The sequence below is a fragment of the Rattus norvegicus genome, chromosome X (assembly GCF_036323735.1).
Source record: "Rattus norvegicus strain BN/NHsdMcwi chromosome X, GRCr8, whole genome shotgun sequence".
In the NCBI taxonomy this organism is placed as follows: domain Eukaryota; kingdom Metazoa; phylum Chordata; class Mammalia; order Rodentia; family Muridae; genus Rattus; species Rattus norvegicus.
Genome location: NC_086039.1, coordinates 121,077,084 through 121,102,542, shown reverse-complemented (window position 1 = coordinate 121,102,542; position 25,459 = coordinate 121,077,084). Strand labels below are relative to the sequence as shown.

The 25,459-nt window shown below is 44.6% G+C and overlaps 1 protein-coding gene across 12 annotated transcripts in view; it reads left to right on the top strand.

Annotated features, from left to right (window-relative positions):
• Window positions 1-25,459, top strand: part of Septin6 (septin 6) — a 138,727-nt gene that overhangs the window by 55,135 nt on the left and 58,133 nt on the right. For 4 of the 12 annotated variants that reach the window (XM_063280318.1, XM_006257463.5, XM_063280319.1 and 1 more), the window contains exons 1-2: window positions 6,347-6,832; window positions 23,753-23,867. In XM_063280318.1, the coding sequence (XP_063136388.1) occupies window positions 6,803-6,832; window positions 23,753-23,867 (145 nt within the window). In that variant the 5' untranslated portion in view covers window positions 6,347-6,802. Of the gene's footprint in view, window positions 1-4,358; window positions 4,473-6,346; window positions 6,833-11,361; window positions 11,520-12,051; window positions 12,108-12,436; window positions 12,522-23,752; window positions 23,868-25,459 lie in introns of those variants that run through there. The other 8 variants (XM_017602157.3, XM_017602158.3, XM_017602161.3 and 5 more) reach the window with 8 other exon arrangements.

The window sequence follows — 25,459 nt, the reverse complement described above, 5'->3', positions numbered from 1 at the left end:
CCCTGCCCGATCTTGCTGTCTGTCTCCTCCACTACAGGCCCTGAGACTTCACCCACATCAGCTTTCTATCAGCTCTCTACCACTGAGCCCCAGCAGCATCCCCGGATCTTTCTGTGTTCTTGAACAAAGACTTATACATATGCTTGCTTTACCTGGAATGTTTTTGCTGTTCTTCTTGTAGACTTCAGATCTCAATTCAAACATTACTTCTTCCATGCAGACTTATATACTAAACTACCAGACCTAGTTTCATCAGTCTTTAACTCTTTCTCCACTGACATCTACTCTCAAGGTACCCAAAACATCTACTTCCCCCTTTTGTTTGTTCATTCATTTATTTACTTATGTTAAATTTGTATTTACTTATTCTGGCGGGGGGTGGGGATGAACATGCCACAGTGCATATGTGGAGCGTTTAACATATTGGCCTTTTGAGGGTAGCTAAGATCTAGCTATATTAATGGGGTATCTTGATGTTTTGATACATGTATGCATTTGTGTAAGTTCAGGTAAACACACACATTTTGAATGATAAATATCAACTGTTTATCATACAATTATGGTGAGAACTTCCAAAATAATTTCCTTTATCTTTGTGAGATGTATGGTACATTATTATTATCTATAGAAACACCACTGCATAATAACACAACAGAGATTTCGGGAGGCGTTGCTGTGGATTTAATCCAGAGCCTAATGCATGTTAGAAGAAAGCTCTGTTACTGAAATGCATTCCTAGCTCTGGAGTTCTTTTCTTTTTAGAATTTTTTTACTATGTTTTTAGACAAAGTCTCATGTAGCCAAGGTTGGCCTTCAACTTGCTGTGTAGTTAAGAATGATCTTATTTTTTAATACTTTTTTAGATTTATTTATTATATATAAGTATACTGCTGTCTTCAGACACATCAGACCTCATTACAGATGGTCGTGAGCCACCATGTGGTTGCTGGGATTTGAACTCCGGACCTCGGGAAGAGCAGTCTGTGCTCTTAACCACTAAGCTATCTCTCCAGCCTCTTAAAGATTTATTTATTTATATCTCCAGCCCCTTAAAGATGTATTTATTGATTATAAATACAATGTAGCTGTCTTCAGACACACCAGAAGAAGGCATCAGACCTCATTACAGATGGTTGTGAGCCACCATGTGGTTGCTGGGATTTGGACTCAGGATCTCTGGAAGAGCAGTCAGTGCTCTTAACCACTGAGCCATCTCTCCAGCCCGAGGATGATCTTGAACTCCTGATTTTCCTGCCTTCACTCCCTAGTACTGGGATTACAGGTCTGCACCCCATGCCTAGCTTTAGAGCATCTTACTTCTTCTAACTGTAACTTAGTACCCAGTTTATTGGCCTTTCCGCATCCCCCCCCCTTCTAATGCACATTAAGTATCACCCACTGCTGGATCTTGCCCATAATCCCAGCACTCAAGTAGCAACAGGAAGATCAGACATTCATGATCAGGAGGGAGAGATGGCTTATCTGTAAGGAATATTTGTTGCTCTTGCTGGGAGCCTAAGTTTTGTTCCTATGTTTAACTTTAACAGTCTGTAACTCTAATTCCAGGGGATCCAACACTCCCATGGCCTCTGAGGACTTCTGCACAATATGGAATACACTCACACAGATACATACATACACATACATAAAAATAAATATTTAAAAAATTCAATGTTATAATTCTATTTCATTCTTAAAAAGTTCACGGTCATAGGGCTTCACCTTGATGATGTCATCTATTCCTAATCAATTCCTCAAGGCCTCACCTCTAAACAGCATGCTAGGGTTACATTTACACCTTCTCAATATCTCACAAAGGGGACTATATTTCAACATAAGTTTTTGAATGGGACAAGCACAGCAAATAGCATCCTGAGACCTGTCACTGTACTTGGGAGGACTGACTGCTTTAATCAGTCTCTGCTCCAAATTCCTTTTCCCTTAGCTGAAGGCAGAGTGACCTTTTCAAATTGCAAATGGGCTCCTGTCACTTCCTCATTCCAAACTCAAAGCTCCTCATCATCACAGGGAAGGGACCGTTTCTCCAGCAGGTTCAGGGAGCACAGCATCTGGGTATCATGATATCCTTTCTAGAATGCCATGAAATAATCAATATCTTAAATTAGACCACATGAAATAAAATGACTTTTCTATAGGACACTTCTGTGAACGGAAAATATGTCTACATGATGTGCATGCAATATAAAAATCATAGCCACCAGCACAGATGTCCATGGAAAAATAAACTGTTGAACTAAGCATGATCAGCACTTGGATTGTCTGTCTAACATTCATTTGCTACTCATTTGTTCGTTTTGTGGCTCGCTAGCTGATAAGTACGACATCTCTCAAATGTTGAGGAAAGATTTACATTAATTTAAAAAAAAGAGAGAAAATTCTACCCGTTAACTTTATTTTTTCATTTGCTTTAGAGCATCTCATTTGTGTCAGGCACACATCGAGATACTGCATGGGCGCTCTCCTTAGACAGCACATCCTGAGTACCTCTATTCTGGGGCAAAAAGCCCAAGCCATTCGCTATCACTAACAGTTCTTCTAGACGTGGTCCCATCTTATCTTGCAGTCTCTAAAGCCATTGGTTCCTTGTCCGACCCCTTCTGTTTAAGATCTGGAATTTCTTAAATATTCTCTTCCTCTCTTTTATTTCTTTATTTTTCTTTTCTGTACTGAAAAACAAACTCAGGGCTCCCGCACGCTGACACTGAATTATATCCACAACCTGGACTCCTTCCTTTCTTCCTTTCTTTCCTCCCTTACTTTCTTTTTATTTTCCCAATTTTTATGCATCAGTGCATGTTTGTGTGTATGCGTGTGTGCATGCAAGTGCACTTGTGCCACAGCACAACTGTGGGGGTTAGCGGAGAACTCTCGGGAGTCAGTTCTCTCTTATGACCTCATGGAATTAATTGAGGTTGTTAGTGCCTCTACTTGTTCACCCATCCAGCTGACTTCCTTATTTATATCCTTCTTTAAAGGGTGTGTGTGTGTGTGTGTGTGTAGTGTGTATTTGCTGTGGTGTGCGTGTGGCAATCAGAAGACCAAATGTAACACTACATGCTCTCCTTCTACTATGTAGATCCCAGTATTGAACTCAGGGTTAGAGGAGCCTTCCTTTATCTGCTGAGCCATCAATGTGGTCCGTCCTGTCCTTAAGCAAACTTTTATTATGATCTAAGATAGGGTGTCTTGTAACCGGGGCTGACCTTGAATTCACTATGTAGTTGATGATGACCTTGGACTTCTGACCCTCTGCTTCACCTTCAAAGTGTTGGGACTTATAAGTACAGGCCACCATGCCTGTCTTTCGCAACCCTGGGGTCACTGGAGCCCAGGCCTTTGTTATGCAAGCACTCTACCAACTGAGCTATATCCTCAGTTCCAAACTGCCTCCCTTATAACCTGTCAGATAACACGTGGCATGTGCCACCATGCTCAGCTTTTTTGTTTCCTTTTGTTTGTTTTTGGTTTTCAAGACAAGGTTTCCCTGTGTAGCCCTGGCTGTCCTAGATCTAGGACTATAGACCAGGCTGGCCTTGAACTCAGAATCTGCCTGCCTCTACATCCTGAGCACTGGGATCAAAGGCATGCACCACCACCATCTGGCTCTCACCCCTACCCTATCCCGTATTAGCAACCCACCTGTGATTGCTGCAAAGCTTGGCTGTGACTGTTGGATCCAATTAGGACCCAATTCCTATCTAGCAGCAGAGCCATCTCCCCTCTCAGGCAGAAGAGAAACTGTAGATTGCTCCAGCTTCCTAAGAAAAGTAGAAATATAAAAAGAGTTTATTTAAATGCTTCTGTTAATTTCTTGACTCTGCAGCCTTTGACTGAATACCTGTTCAACACTGCGCTGTGCTGGGCCTTGGTAGCCAGGGTGTCACAGGGACACCACAATATACATGTGCATACGTTCATGTAGTGCCTGCGAGTTCAAAAAATCATCTTCACAAAAAGCCTTCTCACAAAAAGCCTCTCCCCTCCTCCTTTAAAAAAGTAATGAATACAGAATTTCACTTAGCCCAAGCTTGCCATGAACTTGACCTGTAGCTGGAATAACCTTGAACATGCTTTCCCCTTCTGAAGTGTTGAGAGCGTAAGCCTGTAGGATATACTACACCTGATTCATGTGATGCTGGAAATCAGATCCAGGGCTTCCTGTATGCTAGGCAGATGCTCTACCAACTCAATTAACTCTGCCCAGCCTCTCCCCCCTAACCTCTGCTCTTCTTTTTGTTTTTAATTTCCTGAAGTTTTGGGTTTTCTTATCAAGAAAGGAGGAGAGGAGGAACAAAACTTACCAGCTGATCACTTATGATTATCTCTTCTCTCCTCAGTCTTTCTGCGTTCCTGTGCCTGAGAAGATAACCCAGACCAAAGACTGCGCAGCACAGATTCAAGCTTCCCAAACTTCTGTAGAACTGAGCGGTCTTTGTAGAGGCGGGCAGCAGGTAAGGAAGAAAGGAAGGAACAAAGACATTGTGGGAGATTTGGATTACATACTCTATCGAAGGCTAGGAGGTCCTGCAATGGAAAGAGATCTTGTTCAGGTTCTCAGCCCCTCTAGGGATAGGCAGTTGAGTGTGCCACTTCAGTAGGGCACCAAGGTATCTGTACTCAAGTGTCCCCAGTGCTGTGAGGCCTTGTGTAGGATGTGTGTGTAGCGGGTAGAGGCAGGCAGGACTCCTCACAGGATCCCCTCAACCCCATTATGGCCCCCACCCAGCTTAACCCTCTTGGTACCAGCTCTTAAGTCTGTTTTCAGCCAAAATCCCATGCCAGTATCAGAGCTTGGCCTGTGCCCTTTGTCGTCTACCACATGGCAGCCTTTGTCAGGGAAGACTCAGGGCTACCTACTGGAGGCCTAGCCTAGAAGCAGCCAGCGCCTCCGATTCCCCACCCCCATCCGGTTGAGGCCCAAGCCTTAAAGCAGTTCCTCAATTTTAGTCTTGGCTTTATGTGTTTGTGCTATATAACAGTCCAGGGCCCCTAGGCCTTCCCCAAGTGTTCCTGGATGTCTCAGAAATTACAGCTGATTCTCTTCCTTGATACTATCACCCACCCTGTGGTCTCTGATTGTTCTAGGCCCTTCTCTTTAGCCCACTCTTTTGAGTATCTAGAACAGTGATGGAACAGAGATCACTTAATGGGATCCCATTTTAGGCACCGGAGACAGAGAGTCTTTGTGCTCAAGGTGTATTCATTACTTGAAGAGCTCCCTGAGAATGTGAGAAGCATTCACTGCCAGGTACAAGGCAAGACCTGGGCAGTTCTTTTGTGGACACTTTGGTTCCCTACTTCCGTTCTCCTCATACTTTCTAGGCCTGGCCTTTGTGTGAGATCCCTCTTCCTGGCGCGCGCTCTCTCTCTCTCTCTCTCTCTCTCTCTCTCTCTCTCTCTCTCTCTTTTCTGCTGTTCCCTCCGAGAGAGAGAGAGAGAGAGAGAGAGAGAGAGAGAGAGAGAGAGGAGACCTAAGATCCTATCATTCCGAGGGGTCAGCTCTACAAGTTCATCAATCACATAGAACCAACAAAGAGCCAATCCCAAGACAGAGAGAAGGGGAGAAGGGTAGACTTCAAAGCTAGGGAGGTGGGGAACATGCTGGGGAAAGAACCAGCAATAGCAGTTGGCTCAGAGAAAAAGAAGAGCGTGCAAGCATGGTTCCAGCTTTTGGATGTTATGATCTGTCCCAGGTCAGCCATTAGTCCTGGGCTGAATTAGTATTGAGGGGCGATTGGAACTGGACAGAATGATTACCCCTCCTGTATCTCCATCAACAGAGCTAGAGGCCTTCAGTTCCCATCCTTAGACTCCCTTCTGTCTCCCTAACCTAAAAGGTGGATTGCTCTTCATACTGAGAGCAGGGACCAGAGTGGGACCAGTGAGTTCAGTTTTTATTAGGTACAGGAATGGGGAGCTGGGCTCCATGGAAATTACAGCCTACTGTGATGGAGGCTTGGGCACCTCAGGACAGGAGAGATGTCCTCCACAAGTCACAGCTCAGTTGTGGGGCTGCAGTGCAGCTCCCCCATTAATGCTCCATTTCTAAGCTGTAATGTGGTGGCGCTGCAGGTGCCGCAACCCCTGCCCTTCCATCGCCCCTCCCCAACCCAAGGAGATAACCTGGTTAGTTAGGGTGGACTACACGGAAGCACTGAGACTCCAGAGGCCAAAACTCCCATGCAAGCACCCAGGGTTCTCAGTGGGGAGCACAAGGGGTTATGGGGGCTGGGAAAAGAAAGAGGACTGCAGATCTCAGCCTAGGAGCAGAGAGAGGGAGGGGGAGGGGCTGGGACACCCTTCCAGCCTCAGGTCTGGGGGCTCAGGGATATGAGGGAAACAGAGGTGAGTGTGTGTGTGTGTGTGTGTGTGTGTGTGTGTGTGTGTGTGTGTGTGACAATTCAGCAGAGGTCGGGACGTACCACGGAGCCCAGTAGCGGCAGGGAGGGGGGGCGGAGGACGTGGTCACCGAGGGGAGCCCCCGCCCCCTTCTCAGAGGCCGAGACTCCGGTTGCAGAGAGAACTGGAACTGGGCTCGCCCTAGGGGAAGGCAGCGCGGCCAATCCGTCCCCTCCCCACACCTACTTTGAGGGGGTGGGTGATAGAGGAGAGGTTGGGGTTGGAGCAGCGGTGAGGGGGCCCCTCCCTGGCACCTCCCTCCACCAGACTTGGTCGCGCCCGAAGTGTAACACTTTCTCTTTGTCGGAGGAGCTCTTCTGTTTCCTGTGCAGCAGCTCCCGTTGTGGAGGCACCCGTAGCAGCCCTGGCGGACCAAGGAGCGATGGCAGCGGCCGATATAGCTCGCCAGGTGGTGAGTGTGGAGCTTGGGTACCAGTTCCCGGACTAGGGGTTGAGGGTGTGGAGCTGGGGACGGCCAAGCAGACTTGGCTGCGGCTCGGCTACCACCGCTACCACGAGGAGGGCAATGGGGTAGCATCCAGGAGCAGAGGGGCAAGGCGGGACTTTTTGCTCCTGGGGTCAGCGGCTCAGTCTACTCTCCCTCCAGCATGTCCTGGAGACCGGTGGTGGCGGGAGGGTCGGGGGCAGTTGGAGAAGCATACTGGCGGGCAGCTGAACTTGCATCGCGGGAGAGAGCTGCAGTGAGCGCCTCCGCCTCCCTTGCTGCAGCTGCGGCCCCGCCGCTGGGGCGTTGCCGAATGAATGGCAGCATGGGTCGAGAGCCCTCCGGGGCCCCTGTCCCCTTAGCTTGGGAGCGCCCGTACCCCAGCTGCCTGCTGGGACTCCAGCTTGTTCAGCAAGAGGGGCGCGGAGCTGGGGGTAGCCCGGGACCTAAGGCAGAGTGTGGTGAGGGGGGCGGGGAGATGACTGGCTGGAGTAGGGTTTCTCCATATGCATTACATATGTGACTGCGTCTGTATGTGTATCAGCGTGTGCGCGTATATGTGCATGTGCGCCCTCCTGCCTTCCCCGTGGCGGGGTTATGTGACCCTGAATGAGTCGGCCTGTTTCGGTGTGCTCACCTCTACGGTGTGTGTTCCTGTGTTCAAATGCTGTGTCCACTTGTGCTGTGTCCCGCGGGCTCCCATTTGTGTCTCTGTGGAAGGGAAAGAGGGGTGCAGTTCATCCCGGCCTGTAGGTGGCTGATTGTGTATTTTGGCACGTTTCTGAGCGGTTCCCTGAGCGTCTATCTTGGGTTCAGTGGACATGGGCTTATATACTAAAACCTGTGGCGCTCACCTCTTTCTGTAGAGACCGATGAAAACAGTGTGAGACTTGCAGAAGCGGTGTTCTCTCTCTCTCTCTCTTTCGGTAGCGATCAACTCTGGAGGGGAAAAAATCATTTTAAAAACTAAAGTTTTCCAGTCTGGGATGTGCAGAGTAATCATACCCAGGAACCCGAGGTTCCATGTTTGTTTGTTTTAGGTCCGAAGTTTGGTTTCAAAGGGAGATGAAAAGTGGTGAGAACAATGGCCCCAGCACAGCAGCAGGATAGGCTGAGTCAGAATGAGGTACAAGGCAGCCAGGCCGAGCCCACTACCCCAAATACTGCTGCATGAAAAATGATAACCCTGTAAGCTCCCATTTATTTAGAGAGGCAGCCTGTGCAATGTGACTCCTGTGCAAAAGCGGGGAGTGGGAAGCAGCCTCTGGGGAGTTGGTGTAATTGCAATTGATTTGTTTTCTAAATCCAAATCTAGAATCTGATAGCATTTTCTCTACAGATAAAGAAGTTGATTCCATTTCCTGTCTGGCTTTGGAAGGACAGGGTCGTTTAATCGAGACCCAATCTACCCTGTGGACTTCCCAGCCCAGAGTTCTTTATGCAGCCATGGTGTAGAAGGTAGAGGCAGATATGAGACGCTGCTTGATGATGGAATTTGAGAGATTTCTCAAGATTGACACCGTGATATTTGCTGCTTCTAGTGTTTTGAAGACAACCAGGGTGATTTTCTTATCTGCATTTTAAACATGCTATAGTTTTAAGAGGATGGATCTGTTTCTTTAGGGACCAAAAAGAAATAACACCAATGATTTTTTTTTTCTTGCTCTAGTGAATTTGAAGTGATCTGCTCTCATCAGCCTCCCTTGCTTGGATTAGGATTTGAGGCTGATGTTGGTGAGGGAGAACATCCCAGAAGGTTGCTTCACTTAGGCACAGCTCAAACAATCCAGAGACTACCTTTGTTCTGTAGATGGGGAGGGTAGCAAGGGATGGTTTGGGGTCCCTTGATTGCTTTGGGGTGACTCCAGTTTGTTCTGGCTGGCCTTACCACATTGTATACTGAAAAACATAATTGTATGGCAAATTCTGGAGCAGCCCAAGCATTTGAGACTTTGTTATCATGATAAATGGGTTTCTGGGAAAACTGACGTCACTCTCCATGCTTCCCCCCACCCCCCAAGCCAGTGAAGCTCTTATTTATGTGTCATTTGTCTCTCTGCTTTCCTTTGTGTCTGCAAAAAGTTGTAATTCACCAGGAGAGGCTGGAATTAACTCAAGAGACTTTGGGTAGCTGCTTGCTCTGGTTTCTTCAAAGGAATATATGCCTAGGGTTTGGGAAGAGAAGACCACGTTCTTGGTAGCAAGCTTAGAAGTTCTTCTTAGTAAATTCTGAGGCAGGACGAGTGTCTTGGTAAGTGTGTTTCAGTGTCTTCACGGATTCAGTGGAGGGTCACTGTTGTCAAATATTGTGAGTGGTAAAACTGCCGTGGCAGTTGCTCAGTAGGGCCTACATTTGGGTATGTATGCCCCTTGGAAATTTATAATTCAGTCGCATCCCATCTGAGTGAACCCTAGGGAGGATTCTGCATGACAGCACTCTACATGAGTACCTGTTTGACTGATGTGAAGGGTACTATACGGCCAGCCCTGGTCAACAATACCAAAAGAAAGTAGCACACAGAGTTTATCTCTTTCAAGTTCTAGCCTAGTTGGAGGCACAAATTGTGATGATGAAATAGAGAAGTAACAACAGATCCCTGGTGTGTGTCCCACCTATGAGGTGACTTGCACTGTCAATGCTCTGTATTTAGAGAGGTTATGTGACCTAGGAGGGTATAGTGCAGTCACCAAAAGCTCTGTCTCTTGGCTCAATGTTGCAGTTTTAGTTCAAGACCGTAAGTACTGCGCTTGCACAAATAACACCCACAGTGAGAACAGTGTTGCTTCTTCCAGTTATATAGTCTGTCAAGCCATTGCCCCAATGGACAATTTTGCAAGGACACCAAAAGTTGTCATAGCTAGGGTTGGCCTGGAGCAGCTGTCCTCAAGTTTCTACTTGCCATTGGGAAGAAGACTGCTTCTGTATTCTGGTCTAACAATTAGTGACAATTGTCTACTACATCTTTTGTTCGTTCGTTCGTTTGTTTGTGTTGAGACAGACTTTCACCTGTCAGCCATGGTTACCCTGGAACGCCTGTTCCATCTCTGGAGATGGTTTCCCTCTTGAAGCTCCTCCTTAATTCTTAATCACTAAAAGTAATAATTGTACCCCCCCAAAATAAAAGAAAAAGAAAAAAGAAAAACTAAACCCCATAGATCTACCTGAGGATATAGTGCTGAAGAAAGTTTACATGGCCCCAAATAGTGAAAAAGTCTTGAATCGAAGTAAAGGGAATATGGACAGTCATACGGTTTCCCCTCTTTCCTGTGCCTTTAAGGTTTGTCAAAAAGGTTAGAGGAGCAGAGGATCTGGATGTGGTGGTGCATGCTTTAGAGATCTGTGAGAATTTGAGGCCAACCTGCTCTACAGAGCCAAATTTTAGGACAGCAAGGACTACACAGAGAAACTGTGATGGAAGAAAAGGAGGGAGGGAAGGAAGGAGAGAGGGGGAGAGAGAGAGAGAGAGAGAGAGAGAGAGAGAGAGAGAGAGAGAGAGAGATTGGAGGAATATTACAGAGCTAACCCTCTCTATATGGCTTCTTCCTTCAAAGGCATTTCTAGTTTAATGGACGGCAGAGGCAGACACAGATCTTTATGTAGGGCTGGTAAGAGGGCTTAGTGGGTAAAAAACACTTTCCATGAAAGTCTAAAATTTGAGTTTGGTCCCTGGAATATACAGACTCAACAAAACTCTGTGACCTCTGCACAAATGCCATAGCGCATATTTGCACTATTGTAACGTGTTTACAAATCCATATTTAGTTATTGTTATCCTAAGTGCTAAAGAGAAGCGCTAATGCCTGCCATGGGAAGTCATTATAGAGGACCTAATTCAGCCATGGATGAAGGCTGTAAGTGATAGGAGAGGCTTCCTGAAGACTTCTGGGTAGGAAAAGGGTAGGTGTGAAGATGAGTGAGATCACACTTCTGCCACTTGCTTGGGAACAGTTCGTTTGTCAATCCATCCACTGCTGTTTTCATTCATTCTCCAGCATTTATTTAGCAGGCATGGACTCTCCAGGTCCTATGCCAAGTGCTGGGAATGTGGTGATGGCCAAGGCATGGAGGAACTCTGACCCCTTCTCAGAGCTGCCAGATGAGGCAGGACTGAGCCCTGTTTCCTCTTGACATTTTCAATCCGGGAAATGTGAGTGTTAGTGGTGTATTTATTACAAAACTTCATTACAGTAGACTAATAGGCCTGTGTAATAAAACGATAATTTGATCTGCAATCATATGCATAGCATTTACTTTGTGGAGTGTCTTATATAAATTTTCTATTAATTGCTGGCTTGGTTACCAGTATGGCCCCACACCTTGTGTCTGTAAGGGCACAGCACCATTGCTTTAACTTGAACAAAGTTTGTCTGCTGGCGGAAAATAAAAGCTCTATTACAAAATTAATAGCACTGATTTGCAGGCTTGCTGGGATTTTGGATTGTCAAAGCCATGACCTCATATTAGCATGGACAAGTGAGAAAGCCTTTATTTGCAGGTGCATTGAAACTACATACAAGACACGTGGAAAGAAGAAAAGGGGATGGGGAACGGAGAGAGGAAGAAGGGGAAGGAAGGAAAAGGGAAACCATGCATAGATGCTCTCTTGAAACGCATCCATCTGCATGACTTTTGCCCCAACAACTTCCTGGACAGGTATTCCGGGCCTCTTCATTTTATGCCTGCAGCAAGCAAGAGGCTTAAGTCCAAAGCATTACTGCTGGTCAGTGGATAAAACAATGAAACATCTACCAGAACACACGTGTTCCCTTTGCAAAAGCACTAGTCTTTCCAAGGTGTTTCTAAGAAATTAGAATTCTGCCATGTCCTCATTCCCCCTCTTTTCTTTGCATCTGCCAACATCCCCCAAAGTGGTCCGAGAAAAGCAAGCTTCGGAGCTATGGAGACTCTCTGATGGTATAAAAGAGTCTCAGTTTAAATCCAAGATAGCACAGTCACGGGTTGTGTGGGTTTTCCTCTCTCTCTCTCTCTCTCTCTCTCTCTCTCTCTCTCTCTCTCTCTCTCTCTCTCTCTCTCCATATTGCTTTAAATAAAATCTTGGAGCCACCAGCCATGTAATGATGGATTATTTTAAGTAACAACTGGAGGGGGTACAGAATAAATTAGAAACACAGACCCTTCCTCCTCAGTTTGGCAGGAGGCGGCTTCTGCTGTGGGGATTTGAAACCAACCGTGGGCTTCTCAGCTGCCTGCACAGAGGAAGGAGGCCACATGCTCCGGAGGGTGAGAAACAATGTTATCCTCTTCTCCAGTGTCTTCCCACTAGAGACAGCCATCTGCTGAATTATGCAGCAGGCTCTCAGCTGGCCCTGGACTTGGGTCATTCCTGTGACCAGGGAACGATTTCCAGGCCTTCTCAGGGACAAACCTCTGGGTTCCGGTTCCCCCTGCCAGGGCTCTCTCAGAGCCCTAACAGGGGCCCTGGGGTAACAGGAGCAGAGCTCTGCTCTCACAGTCATGATGAGGTGCGAGGTGGTGTTTGGTTTCCTTCACCACAGAGGCCCCCAGCTCTGAACACTGGTGCAGAGGCAAGAACTGGTTTTTTTTTTCAGATCCCCGTTAAACGAGACCAGATGGAGGCAGAGGCGAATTCAGGCTCCCAAGAGGGCAGTTGGGCATTCACCCAGAGGCCTATGGGTAAACCTTTTCTTTCCTCTTTTTCTTTTGCTTAAAGAAAAAAAAAAGATTTTAGGTAACGTGTCCAGAACACCTAGAAAACTGTTCAGACTGCCTGACGTGGAGGAAATGTGTGTGGCTTTTGTGGGAAAGTTGACCCACCTAGAGCAGGGTTCACCCCTGGCCTGAAGTGGAGATATTTTACATAGACAATGGCTTTGTGGAGTTAGATAGACTCATTAGCTCTGGTGCTCTTGAGTAGAGCTGGGCAGCTGGCCAAGCCAAGGATCAGACTGGAGTCAGGAGAGACCCAGAGAAGGAGAAAAAAGTAGAGGAGAGAGATGAGAGTTGGAGCACAGACCTGGGTACCATTGGTTGTCTTGGTTGACTTCTGCTGGCCAGAGCTATTGTAGTGAGCCCACGAGCTTCCAGTTCATCTCTCTTCTCCTTTCTCACTCCTACCTGCATGGAGCCAGGAGCCTGATGGCCTGGAATTTTAGCAGCAGGAAGAAATACATCTGGTATTTAAGTCAGCTTTTCCATCTGACAGAACAGTCTGCCTAATGTTAGCATCACTCACTGCCACTAAATCATCACTGGATGACTGGGGACAAGTCACTTCCCCCCACTCCCAGTCTCCATTTCCCCCTTTGCAAAAGGAGCCCTTGGGTTAGGGGATCTTTAAGGGAGTCTCCGGCTCTCAAGTCCATATGTTTCTTGTTCTCCAAAGTCAATTCGGTTAGGTCCTTGCCTGCTTCTGCTTTTGCTTGAGGTAGCTGAACCAAGCCCCGCCCCTTCCCTCCTTCAGCCTTGAGCTGAGTGGGGAGAGCGTTTTTGGAGCAGGAACTTAGGCTTTTAGCTCAGCAGGGTCTCTGTAAGTGAACTAGAAACAACCATTTGAACATTGCCCTTCTGGGTAGGTATATATAGCTATTGACATTTTATAAAGATATATGACAACTGAATGTTTGTCTGTGGACTCTCGCTTCAAATGCACTAGGAGAGCTGGCTAGTTAGTAGAGTCCTCGCTGTGAGTCCTTTTGTAAATGAGAAGCCATGTTGGAATTTATCTTTGGTATTAAGATCAGTTGCATCTATCGGCTTTGCCAAAGAGATGCCTCCACCCTTGTTTAGAAAGATGGTTTCTCCTTTGTGTTCCTTGAGGTCCCCTAAACTGCTTTCCCACTGCAGCTTTGGAAAACCTTGTTTCTCCTTAGGATAGTCCCTAAATTTCTCTCCTAGCCCAAGATTTTACTTCTATAATTCCTATCATTTGATGTGTTGGGTGCATTGGTTTTTATCTTTTGGATCTCATTGGTCCTTTGTGGCTCTCAAGGCCGATCGGATTTCTCCTTCCTTTCACAACATTGAAGGTTGCAAACGGAGTTTTATCTGGACTTTTAACATGTTTCAGGACATAGTATTTGTCTTCTGGTTTACAGGACTATAATTATGTTGTACTGTTTAATAGTGAGTTGCATATTAAATGTGACAATAATTCACAATAAAGGAAAATAAGAATTTATTGTATTGTTAGTAAAAAAAAAAAAAAACAAATGTCTCACATATAATAAAATTGCCCAGATGCTAAAGGCTGTACTTAACTCTTGCTGATTATCTGTGTGTGCGGCATTTTCTGGTTGAAGTTGAAGATTTATTTTTTCCTAAAATAGCTGAGGCCACTTTCCTGCCTAGGAATGTACCATCCGTCTTTATTCAAAACAAAACATTTTTCCAGAGTATAAAACTTAAGTATACCTATTCTAGAAAAGTTGGAAAACAGAAAGGCTACCCCCAAAGTGACCTGGTAACACTAGTTTTCTCTCCTCACTGGGCTGTGTATACAAAGTTTTTGTTGCCATTGTTTGCCTTGCTTTACATAACAGCTTTGGGCAATTATTTCATGCCATTATGCACTCTTAGAAAAATATCTTCATTTTTGCTTCGTAGTCCATCCTCTGTCATTGGGTGGATGGATTGGTTTCGAAAGACTTGGAGATTTGCAGTTTCTCAGTGGCAGAATGATGGTGGAGCGAGGGAAGGGGTGAAGGATTGGGCCCACCACCAAGCAGTCAATGAGGCTGCTGCCCAGACCCACGGCTAAGCATTTGTCTTCCTCGCTAAGGTTTGAGTGCAAAAGACCAGAGGAGAAAGTTAAGGGAAAGTCAAAGTCTTAGGTAAACGCTTTCCTCCCCCCTGCCCCCCATTCCTTCAGGATGACTGGTGCTAACTTAGATACCTTGGGTATGAAAAGAGACAGGAAATTCTCTATTGACACAGGTGGACCCTGAGTTCCCAGAGGCCTCACTTAACAATGTGCTTTCTCTGTCAGGGCTGTTACAGGAGAGGCAGTAGGCAGTGGAGGACAGCAGTTCCTTATTGGATGTTTCTGGGACACTTGGCTTTCCAAAACCAAAACCAAACACAAACACTAACACAAACAAACAAAAAACCAAAAAGCAATGGGAGAAAGATACACAGCTGGGAGCACGGTACTTCGTTGTTCTTAATATGTACTATATGAATATTCAATTAAAAACTGAAGTCGGTGTGTCCTCAGGAGGAGTCAGAAGAGAAAAACAGTGTCTCTGCCTCTGATACAAAATGTGGTTATAACGTATTTCAAAACCGCAGGTGACTGCAGATGAGGAGCAAACAGGAAATGGAATTGGGCGGAGGGAAGTGGGGGCTCTCTCAGTTCCCAGGAGCATCTTTCATTTTCTTTAGCTGCTCTCAGGCTACATCCTAACTCATCACCCAGACTGCAAAGCTGAATGAGCGAAACCTTTCCTTCTCTTATTAAAAATATGTCAATTATACAGGTAACCATGTGAGTTCATCTGTGTTATAAAAGAATCAAACACTACAAAACCTGACAACACCTCTGATTAGGCCCCCGTTTCCATTTCCTGTCCTCTGAAGTAACTACCGGTATCTTTTGATTTGGTGTGTTTTCAAGCATCTGTCCTGGCTATTGGCATAGATTTATGTGCATATGCATCTATACCAGGCTTTTTGTACAAACATGTGCTCATTATGCATGTCGTTTTACAATTTCTGTTTTCCGTTTTATACCATGTCGTGGAGGTATTCACATCATTACGTATGGACCCACAGCATTTTCGTGGCAGGACTGTTCCAGAATATTCGTGTTCACAATTAATTTTCCGGTTGTCTAGCATTTAAGGAGTTCTAGATTTTCATTTCTATCCAGGCTTTAATGTATTCCCTTGTACACGAATCGTTGTACAGCTGTGTGAGGCTCCACAGAACAGATTGTAAGGTGGTGCAGGGTTATGGTAGATTAACAATTTTGCTGATTTGCTGCCGTGAACATGGCGTCACCTGCTACTCGGGATAGCTAGGTACGATTTTGGTGTCAGATGTGCTGGGCCAGGCTGCTAGTCACATCTCCTCTTCTGCACCTTGTAGTCAAGTGAACATTCAATTAACAGCAATCAGAGTAATTAGGAGCTCAATTAATTATACCACCTTAAGAAGGACTAAGGAGATAAGGCGTCAAAGGTGCTGTAAGAGAGAAGAAAAGACGCTTCCTGGGGTTATCCTGGGGTCAGTGTATATTTAGTGCAGTATTCTGTCTATAATTTGCATGCATGTATTTCATTTTGACCCATGATGATCTCGATGTAAGATTCATTAGAGCACGACAGATGCTCTCTGGGCAGAATTTTCTACATCAAGAACTGTACAAATATGTTTGGATGCTTTCTTATATATTTGGTTGTGAGCCTAGCCTTTAAAGGCTGAGCCATCTCTCCAGCCCGTTTGGATGCTTTCTTAAGCACAGAAATTGAGACAAAGTGTTGGAGCCTTCAAGCCAGTAAATAGCAAGAAAAGCACATGACCCAGGCTCTATGTCTCAAGTCCCCAAGTTCTCTAGTTAATTTAGGTAGAGTGGATACTGAGTAAAAGACACAAAAGAAATAGAGATTCCAAGTCATGGAGGATACTACTAAATGCAAACCTATAGTTATTTCTCTGTAATTCTTTTTTTTTTTTTTTTTTTTTTGCTTCAGATGGCGGGAAAGTATTGGTTCATCTTTTACTTCTGATTATTTCCCCCTCTTGGCAAACCCCCTTTATCTCCCCATTATTCCTGGGTGTTTCCTATATTCATTCTCTTGCTCCCTTACCCTTTCTACCTCCTAGAGAGCAAATCCAATTTTATATCTCTCACCCCCAAAATGTGTGTCCCAACCTTTAATGCTCTCTGCACCTAAAGCCCCTCATTGCTAACTACTTATTGACTTTTTTCTCTTAACCTATCTCACCTTGAAATCAAATCTTATTTTCCCTGATGCATGTAAGGCTCTTACAAATCAAAGAGAAAAGACAAACATATATATTTTTAAGTGAGCAAAGTCATGACTAGATAATTTACGTCCATAATACCCATACACAGTTCAAATTCTTTAATGTGCAGCATCCCTAATAAAATTCAAATTAAAGACTGTGATACCATTTTCCAGTGAGTCAGTTCACAGTAGATAAGAGCCCATGAAACTCCATGGATACATAGGCACACACATAGTAGTGATGGAAACACACATTAGTATGGCCCTCTGTTAAGTGATGTATCTATCAATGTATAAAATCTGTGAACGTTTTGAGCTGCAAGATGGCTCGATGGGTAAAGGCACCTGAATGTATTGTCAGGCCTGATAACTTGAGTTTGGTCCCCAAGGCTCACATAGAAAGAAAGAACGAACTCTCACAGATTGTTTTATGATGTCTACATATGCACTGTGGCATGTATGCTGCCGTAAATACATACGTACATGCATACATACATAAATGTATGTATGTAAAAGAATACGTGGACCCTTTGGTTCAGTAGGCTTCAATTGTATGAAATAGAGACATTTGCAACCCTGCAAGAAGACTGTTGTCTGTTTGTTTCTGTAGAAAACTTGGAAATACTGACTAAATAAATATTCAACAGAAGATAAATTAAGAAAGGGTGGCAGATTCCTGCATGGAAATGGATATGGCCAGTAAACATAATGATTTGGGTTTTTTCATACCGCCCTTGCCGAGGATCTGCACTTGCTTCTAACACCCACATCAGGTGACTTACAACCGCTATAGCTCCAGTTCCAAGGGACTCAGTGCCTTCTCTTGTCTTTGCGGGTACCTGATGTGCACATACCTATATTCAGATGCATGCAAGTGCACATCTTGGAAAATAAAAGAGACCTTTAAAAAGACGCTGTTCTGGGGTTGGGGATTTAGCTCAGTGGTAGAGCGCTTGCCTAGAAAGCACAAGGCCCTGGGTTTGGTCCTCAGCTCCGGGGGGGTGGGGGAGAGAAAGAAAAAAAAAGATATTGTTCTAATGCCAGGGTGGGGAGGCAGGAGAGAGTGGGTGGGGGAGCACCCTCATGGAGGCAGGGGTGGGGGATGGGATGGAGGATTTCTGGAGGGGAAACCGGAAAGGGGATAGATCACATTTGAAATGTAAATAGAATGCCAGCAGCAAACCACTGAACTGAGAATAGGACCCCCGTTGAAGGAATCAGAGAAAGAACTGGAAGAGCTTGAAGGGGCTCGAGACCCCATATGTACAACAATGCCAAGCAACCAGAGCTTCCAGGGACTAAGCCACTATCTAAAGACTATACATGGACTGACCCTGGACTCTGACCTCATAGGTAGCAATGAATATCCTAGTAAGAGCACCAGTGGAAGGGGAAGCCCTGGGTCCTGCTAAGACTGAACCCCCAGTGAACTAGACTGGTGGGGGGAGGGCGGCAATGGGGGGAGGGTTGGGAGGGGAACACCCATAAGGAAGGGGAGGGGGGAGGGGGATGTTTGCCCGGATACCGGGAAAGGGAATAACACTCGAAATGTATATAAGAAATACTCAAGTTAATAAAAAAAAATAAAAAAAAATGATGTTGACTTAAAAAAAAAAGAAATGTAAATAAAGAAAATATCCAATAAAAGAAAAGAAAAAATAACACGAAAAAAAAGACACTGTTCCAAAGAAATGATTTAGAAGTATACTTAATTACTCAGGAAAACATCTGTATTAGGTGTCAGGGTATTAAGTCAGAGTGTGGAAAAAAACAGATTAAAGCATCCCTATTTTTTTTCCTTGTTTTTTTTTTTCCAGAGCTGAGGACCAAACCCAGGGCCTTGCACTTGCTAGGCAAGCGCTCTACCACTGAGCTAAATCCTCAACCCTATCCCTATTTTGTTAAATAAAGATGTACTGACTGGCAGGAAATACATAGACAAGTTGATCCTCTTGGGAGAATGAAAACATGCTAGGTGGTTTTTATTTTCTTCCTTATAATTTCTGTTTTCTAATAATTTCTGCTGGGTGCGATAGGACTGGCCTCATCTGGGCGCTGCGAAGTAGAAACAGAAAGATCAACATTTTAAGGGCATTCTTTGCAATAACTTGAGTTTGGGACAAATGTGGGCTACATAAGACTCTTGCTCAAAATGAAAATTTACCAAACACCTACCGTGTGCCCATCGTTATCCCCCCACAGCCCCACAGCAGGAGGAAGAGTCCCACAGCAATGGGCTTGGGAGATTTGAGGTGTTTTGAGCAAGGAGTACCATGAAACATGTAATATTTAAATATATTTATTTTTAGATTTGTTTTATATGATGTATGTATACATACAATATGCATGTTTGGTGCCCTCAGAGGCCAATATAAGTCAATAGTTCCCTAAAACTATTAAGAATAGGTGTGAGCCACCATGTTCAGTGTTGGGAACTAAACCTCTGTAGGAATAGCAAGTCCTCTTAACCGCGGAGCCGTCTCTCCAACCACACATGCAGGAGTTGAAAAATTCATTCGACCTACAGAGTAATTCAGTGGATGAAAGAATAAGAAAGTAGGGGCAGGATACGTCTCCAGTAGTGTTGAAGTGACAAAGTGACAGACATGTGCACACTTTTGAGAAAAAAAAATGCTGGTTAAAGTCAGCTAGCCTGATTTGAGACTCTAAAGGGGAGGACCTGGGTTGGGAGCATAGCTTAGCCATAGAAGTTGGAAGTAGCGTGAGGATTAGAGTTATGCATTGCCATGTCCCAGTTATGTGGTGCTGGGGATTGAACCCAGGGCTTTGTGCATGTTAGGCAAATGCTCTCCCAACAGAACTACATCCTAGGCTCTATATTTGGCGATTCTTTCACAGTGGGGTGAGGTTTTAAGGTAAGGAGCTCTTCCTACTGCCTGCTATCTTTAATTTGAGAATTCCTTGGACTTTGAAGCACTTGAAGTTTCATAGTGCTGAATTTGGAGACAGGAAGAGATGATAAAATATGGCTCAGGAAACCTCAACTCTGAGTCTGTCCCAGTTTTGAGGCCTGCTACGTAGGAGGCTCCCTGGAGAGAGCATATTGGCTCTGAAGTTTCTTCGGTGCTTTGCCGAAGGCTGAGAACCAACAGTGGTAAACGTCCAGCTTACTGTTTGCTTTAAGCCAGAAAAAAAAAATGGGAAATGGGGAAAGGGAAGTGGAAGGGGGTGAAGTGAGTATAGAACAAGGTGATGTGGATCCCTCCTGAAATTTGTCTTTGGGTGAACAAGGAAGGCATCTTCAACCTATCTCAGTGATGGCATATGGCCGTCTGTCAGGTGCGCTCTGCTGGGAGATTGTGCAGAGAGATGTCAGAGGGGAATGAATATACCAGATGGTAGTCAGCAGCACAAGCTCTTGGAGGATCCAATGGTACTGATGGGAGCAGGGACAACCTCCATACACACACAGACACACACACACACACACTCACACACACACACACATATACACACAACACATACACACAACACACACACAACACATACACATATAACACACCCAACACACAAATACACACAACACACACCACACACACACACCACACATATACACACAACACATACATACAACACACACACATACACACACAACACATATACACATAACACACAACACACACATATACACACAACACATACACACATAACACACACAACACACACACAACACACATATACACACAACACATACACACAACACACACACACATACTCACACAATACATACACACATAACACACACAACACACACATACACACACCACACACCACACACACAACACACATATACACACAACACACATATACACACAACACATACACACAACACACACACATACACACACAACACATACACACAACACACACACACATACACACACAACACATACACACATAACACACACATACACACATACACACAACACACAACACACACACAACACACATATACACACAACACACACATACACACACAGCACATACACACACAAAACACACAACACATACATACAACACACACACATACACACACAACACATACACACATAACACACACAACACACACATACACACAACACACACCACACACACACACCACACATATACACACAACACATACATACAACACACACACATACACACACAACACATATACACATAACACACAACACACACATATACACACAACACATACACACATAACACACACAACACACACACAACACACACACAACACACATATACACACAACACATACACACAACACACACACATACACACACAATACATACACACATAACACACACAACACACACACAACACACACACAACACACATATACACACAACACATACACACAACACACACACATACACACACAACACATACACACATAACACACACATACACACATACACACAACACACAACACACACACAACACACATATACACACAACACACACATACACACACAGCACATACACACACAAAACACACAACACATACATACAACACACACACATACACACACAACACATACACACATAACACACACAACACACACATACACACAACACACACCACACACACACACCACACATATACACACAACACATACATACAACACACACACATACACACACAACACATATACACATAACACACAACACACACATATACACACAACACATACACACATAACACACACAACACACACACAACACACACACAACACACATATACACACAACACATACACACAACACACACACATACACACACAATACATACACACATAACACACACAACACACACATACACACAACACACAACACACACACAACACACATATACACACAACACATACACACAACACACACACATACACACACAACACATACACACATAACACACACACATACACACACAACACATACACACATAACACACACACATACACACACATACACACAACACACAACACACACCACACACACAACACACATATACACACAACACATACACACAACACACACACATACACACGCAGCACATACACACACAAAACACACAACACACATACACACAACACACACACAACACACATATACACACAACACATACACACAACACACACACATACACACACAACACATACACACATAACACACACACATACACACACAACACATACACACATAACACACACAACACACACACATACACACAACACACAACACACATATACACACAACACATACATACACAACACATACACACACCACACACACACACACACACACACACACACACACACACACACACGGTAAAGAGGCTGAGCGACTTCTCCGCCATCCTATCACATCCCCTTTGCTGTGACACCTAGTCTAACAGCAAGTCAGTCAGCATAGGAGTTGCCTGCTGGTACAGCCTGGGATGCTGGTATGGTCTCTCCTGGTGCAAACCATGGCCTTTTGGGTTGCTTTTGGCATCTTGGTGGTTATGGAAAGTTTCGTGCAGCCTCACCCCACAGAATCTCTGCCTATTTCCATAGCCCATCATTCTTGTGAAGCTTGTCTGCCTCCAGCTTCCATTCTCCACCCTTCTCCTGACACCCCACCCTCGGCTGTGACCATTGGCAGTGAGCATAGTTTATGAGTACATGCAGGCCCTTTTCATCCTTTCCCTTGCTTCCTTGGAAGTCTGCCTGAGCTTGAGACTCTCCTCATTTTATAAAACCATTAACTATAAGAAGCTTTGGCCCTCTGCTTTCCAGGGCTGGGAGTGGCTTGGCTGACCCCTGTGGAGTCAAGGGAACCAGAGGAAGGCTGGAGACAGCTCCTTCCAAGCTAGAGGGAGCTACAAGTGTTTGACTGCAGGGTGGGCCAGTTTTTAGGGTCCAAGGATAACCTCACAGTACAGCGATAAGGGCCGCTACTGTTTGAATGCTTTCCCCACGACAGGCAATATGCTATGAGTGTGAGGAGTGCTGTCCTATGGAGTCTGCACATTAACTCCTTACTTGTGGTTTTGTAATGGAAGACTGAGAGCTTAACTCGTTCAAGCTTGAACTGCACAAGTTGGCCTCTGACTCAGACCTGCCTGATTCAAAAGTCTGTACTTAAAACACTGCTTTTACATTTGTTTGTTTGTTCATCTGGTGTGGGGTGGTCGTGTAGGGGGAGCTGGTGTCTCATGAGTGTGGAGATCAGAGGACAACTTTCAGGACTTGATTCTCTCCTTCTATCATGTGAGTCCCAGGTTTTGAACTAAGGTTTTCAGGCTTGGCTGCAGGTACTTTTACGCTCTGAGCCATCTTGCCTGCCCGAACCTGTAAGCTTAACCTCTCTGCTGTGCCACCTTTGTAGGTCTCAAAGGTGTTCTACAGAGAAGGTTCACTGCCTTCTATGGACTAAGGACTTTGGAGCATTTATTGAACATACATACATATATATGGAATTATAGGTATTAATAAACAGATTGCAGTCCTCTTGTCACCTCTGAAACATATCCTGTTGTCTCCTGTGACAGATGTGAAAGAGAACTGAGTCTCAGAGATGCTCCCCAGCCTCTGAATGATTGATTTGAGATCTCATCCAAGTTTGGATGAGCAGGACCAACTGCCCACATAGTTTATTCTGTCTAGAACCACTGTGGTATTTATTACTGAACCTATTAAATGCTGTACCCAAGCATCCATGATTTTCAAGCTGATGGGCCATTTTGCTTTTCAGTGTATGTGTTGCAGGCTGGGGAGGAATGGCTGAGGAAAGAGATGAGACATTGGGCCTTTGTAGTTGTTACTTCCTGGCATAGGATAGAATGCGTGTGGATGTAGTATAGAGATCCAAATGGCTTTTAAGCACGTTTTCATTTTCTCCCCCTCCCTCCCTCCCTCCCTCTTCAAATTAGGGCGAAGACTGTCGAACTGTCCCCCTGGCTGGACATGTGGGGTTTGACAGCTTGCCTGACCAGCTGGTGAATAAGTCAGTCAGCCAGGGCTTCTGCTTCAACATCCTGTGCGTGGGTGAGTATTTCCAAGGCAGGAAATTCTATTACAGGATATAGATCCTTAATGGCTAGATGTGGCTTTGCAGGTAATTAGGTTAAATAATGTGTCATCATCCCCATCTACTTGCAGGCTTGCTCCCCCAACCTCTCTTCTTCTCTTATCCCTTTGTTTATTTTTGTAAGCGTCCAGCTGCAATTACTTCTTTTCCCCTCTACCCAGACCATACCTTGGGGAAAAACAGAGCTTTGTGAAACTCAATGGAAAAATCTGTTAAAGGAGGCTGGCCGGCTCCGTTACTGCTGTCAGCTTCTTTTTGTGTGCAGAAGATGAGAACCAGGACAGAACTGGGAGTTGTGGGTATCTGGCTGAGTCTCTCTAGTTCGTCTAAGCTTGCTTGATGCAGTTGGAGCTTAAGTGTAGTAATCACAGAGCTGCATGCAAAGATCTTTTATTTCCCAGCCTCTATCTGTGCCTAGGCTTTATTTTGTTTTGTTTTACGACAAGAGTCTCATTATGTGACCTAGGCTGGCATGGAACTCAACAAGTCACCCAGGCTAGCCTCTAATTCTCAGTCCTCTTACTTTAGTCTCTGAAGCTCTGGGATTTTCCTTATGCACCGCCATACCTATGTGGGGAGACATAATGATTTGAGGCCACTTGGTGTGCTAATCATAGTACAAGAAGAGTTCGATAATATTTCTGAAGGGAATGAATAGGTTAAGTCCACAGGAGGCACCCACTATGCCTCTCAACAGTTTCTCACACAAGTGGTTTTGGACCCCAGTCTGCAAAGTAAAGTTCAGAGATAGTAGTCTCATCCTCATGGGGAAGACAATTGAGGAGAACAGGAGATTTACCTGAGGCAACATGGAAAAATAGCAGAGCCAAAATACACCAGAGATGCAGGCCTGACTGACCTCTTCTTCTTCTCTTTGTCTCCAACCACTGCCAGCAGTGTCCCTTGAGACCATGAAAGTACTTTCGAAACCAATGAGTACCATCAAACAAGCATGGACAATGGCACCTTGTCATTCTTTAAGAATGGGTTTTGGAACCTTAAAAATCCCAAATTTACAAACATAGTGGTAACTTATAATTTTCATTCCACAGCGCCAGAACATAGACCTGCAGATTTTCAGTGACCTGCTTCCAAGCCTTAATGGTTGCATAAATACCATAATAAAGCCAACTTTCACACTGGCTGGAACACTTACACACTGTTGCTAATTTCCTGTTCTTATTTTTGTATAGAGCATATGGAGAACTCATTCACATCATAGATTCAAACCACCACTGAATTAGGTACTTTAGTGGTTTAGTGTATTGAAAAAAATCTTTTTCTGTTGGATGTGATGGTATAGGTCTGTAATCCCAGCACTTAGGAGACTGAGACAGGAGGATTGTGAATTTGAGTGTAAATTGGGTTGCATGATGAGACTTTGTCTCAACTAACTACGTACCTACTTACCTAACTAACTAACTAACTAAATAAATAAATAAATAAATAAATAAATAAATGTCTTCAAAATTTTTGAAGTCATTTATTTTCCTCTGATTTTTTTTTTCTTCTCCATCTCCAGTACTCTTTACCAGGTCATTTTCTGTAG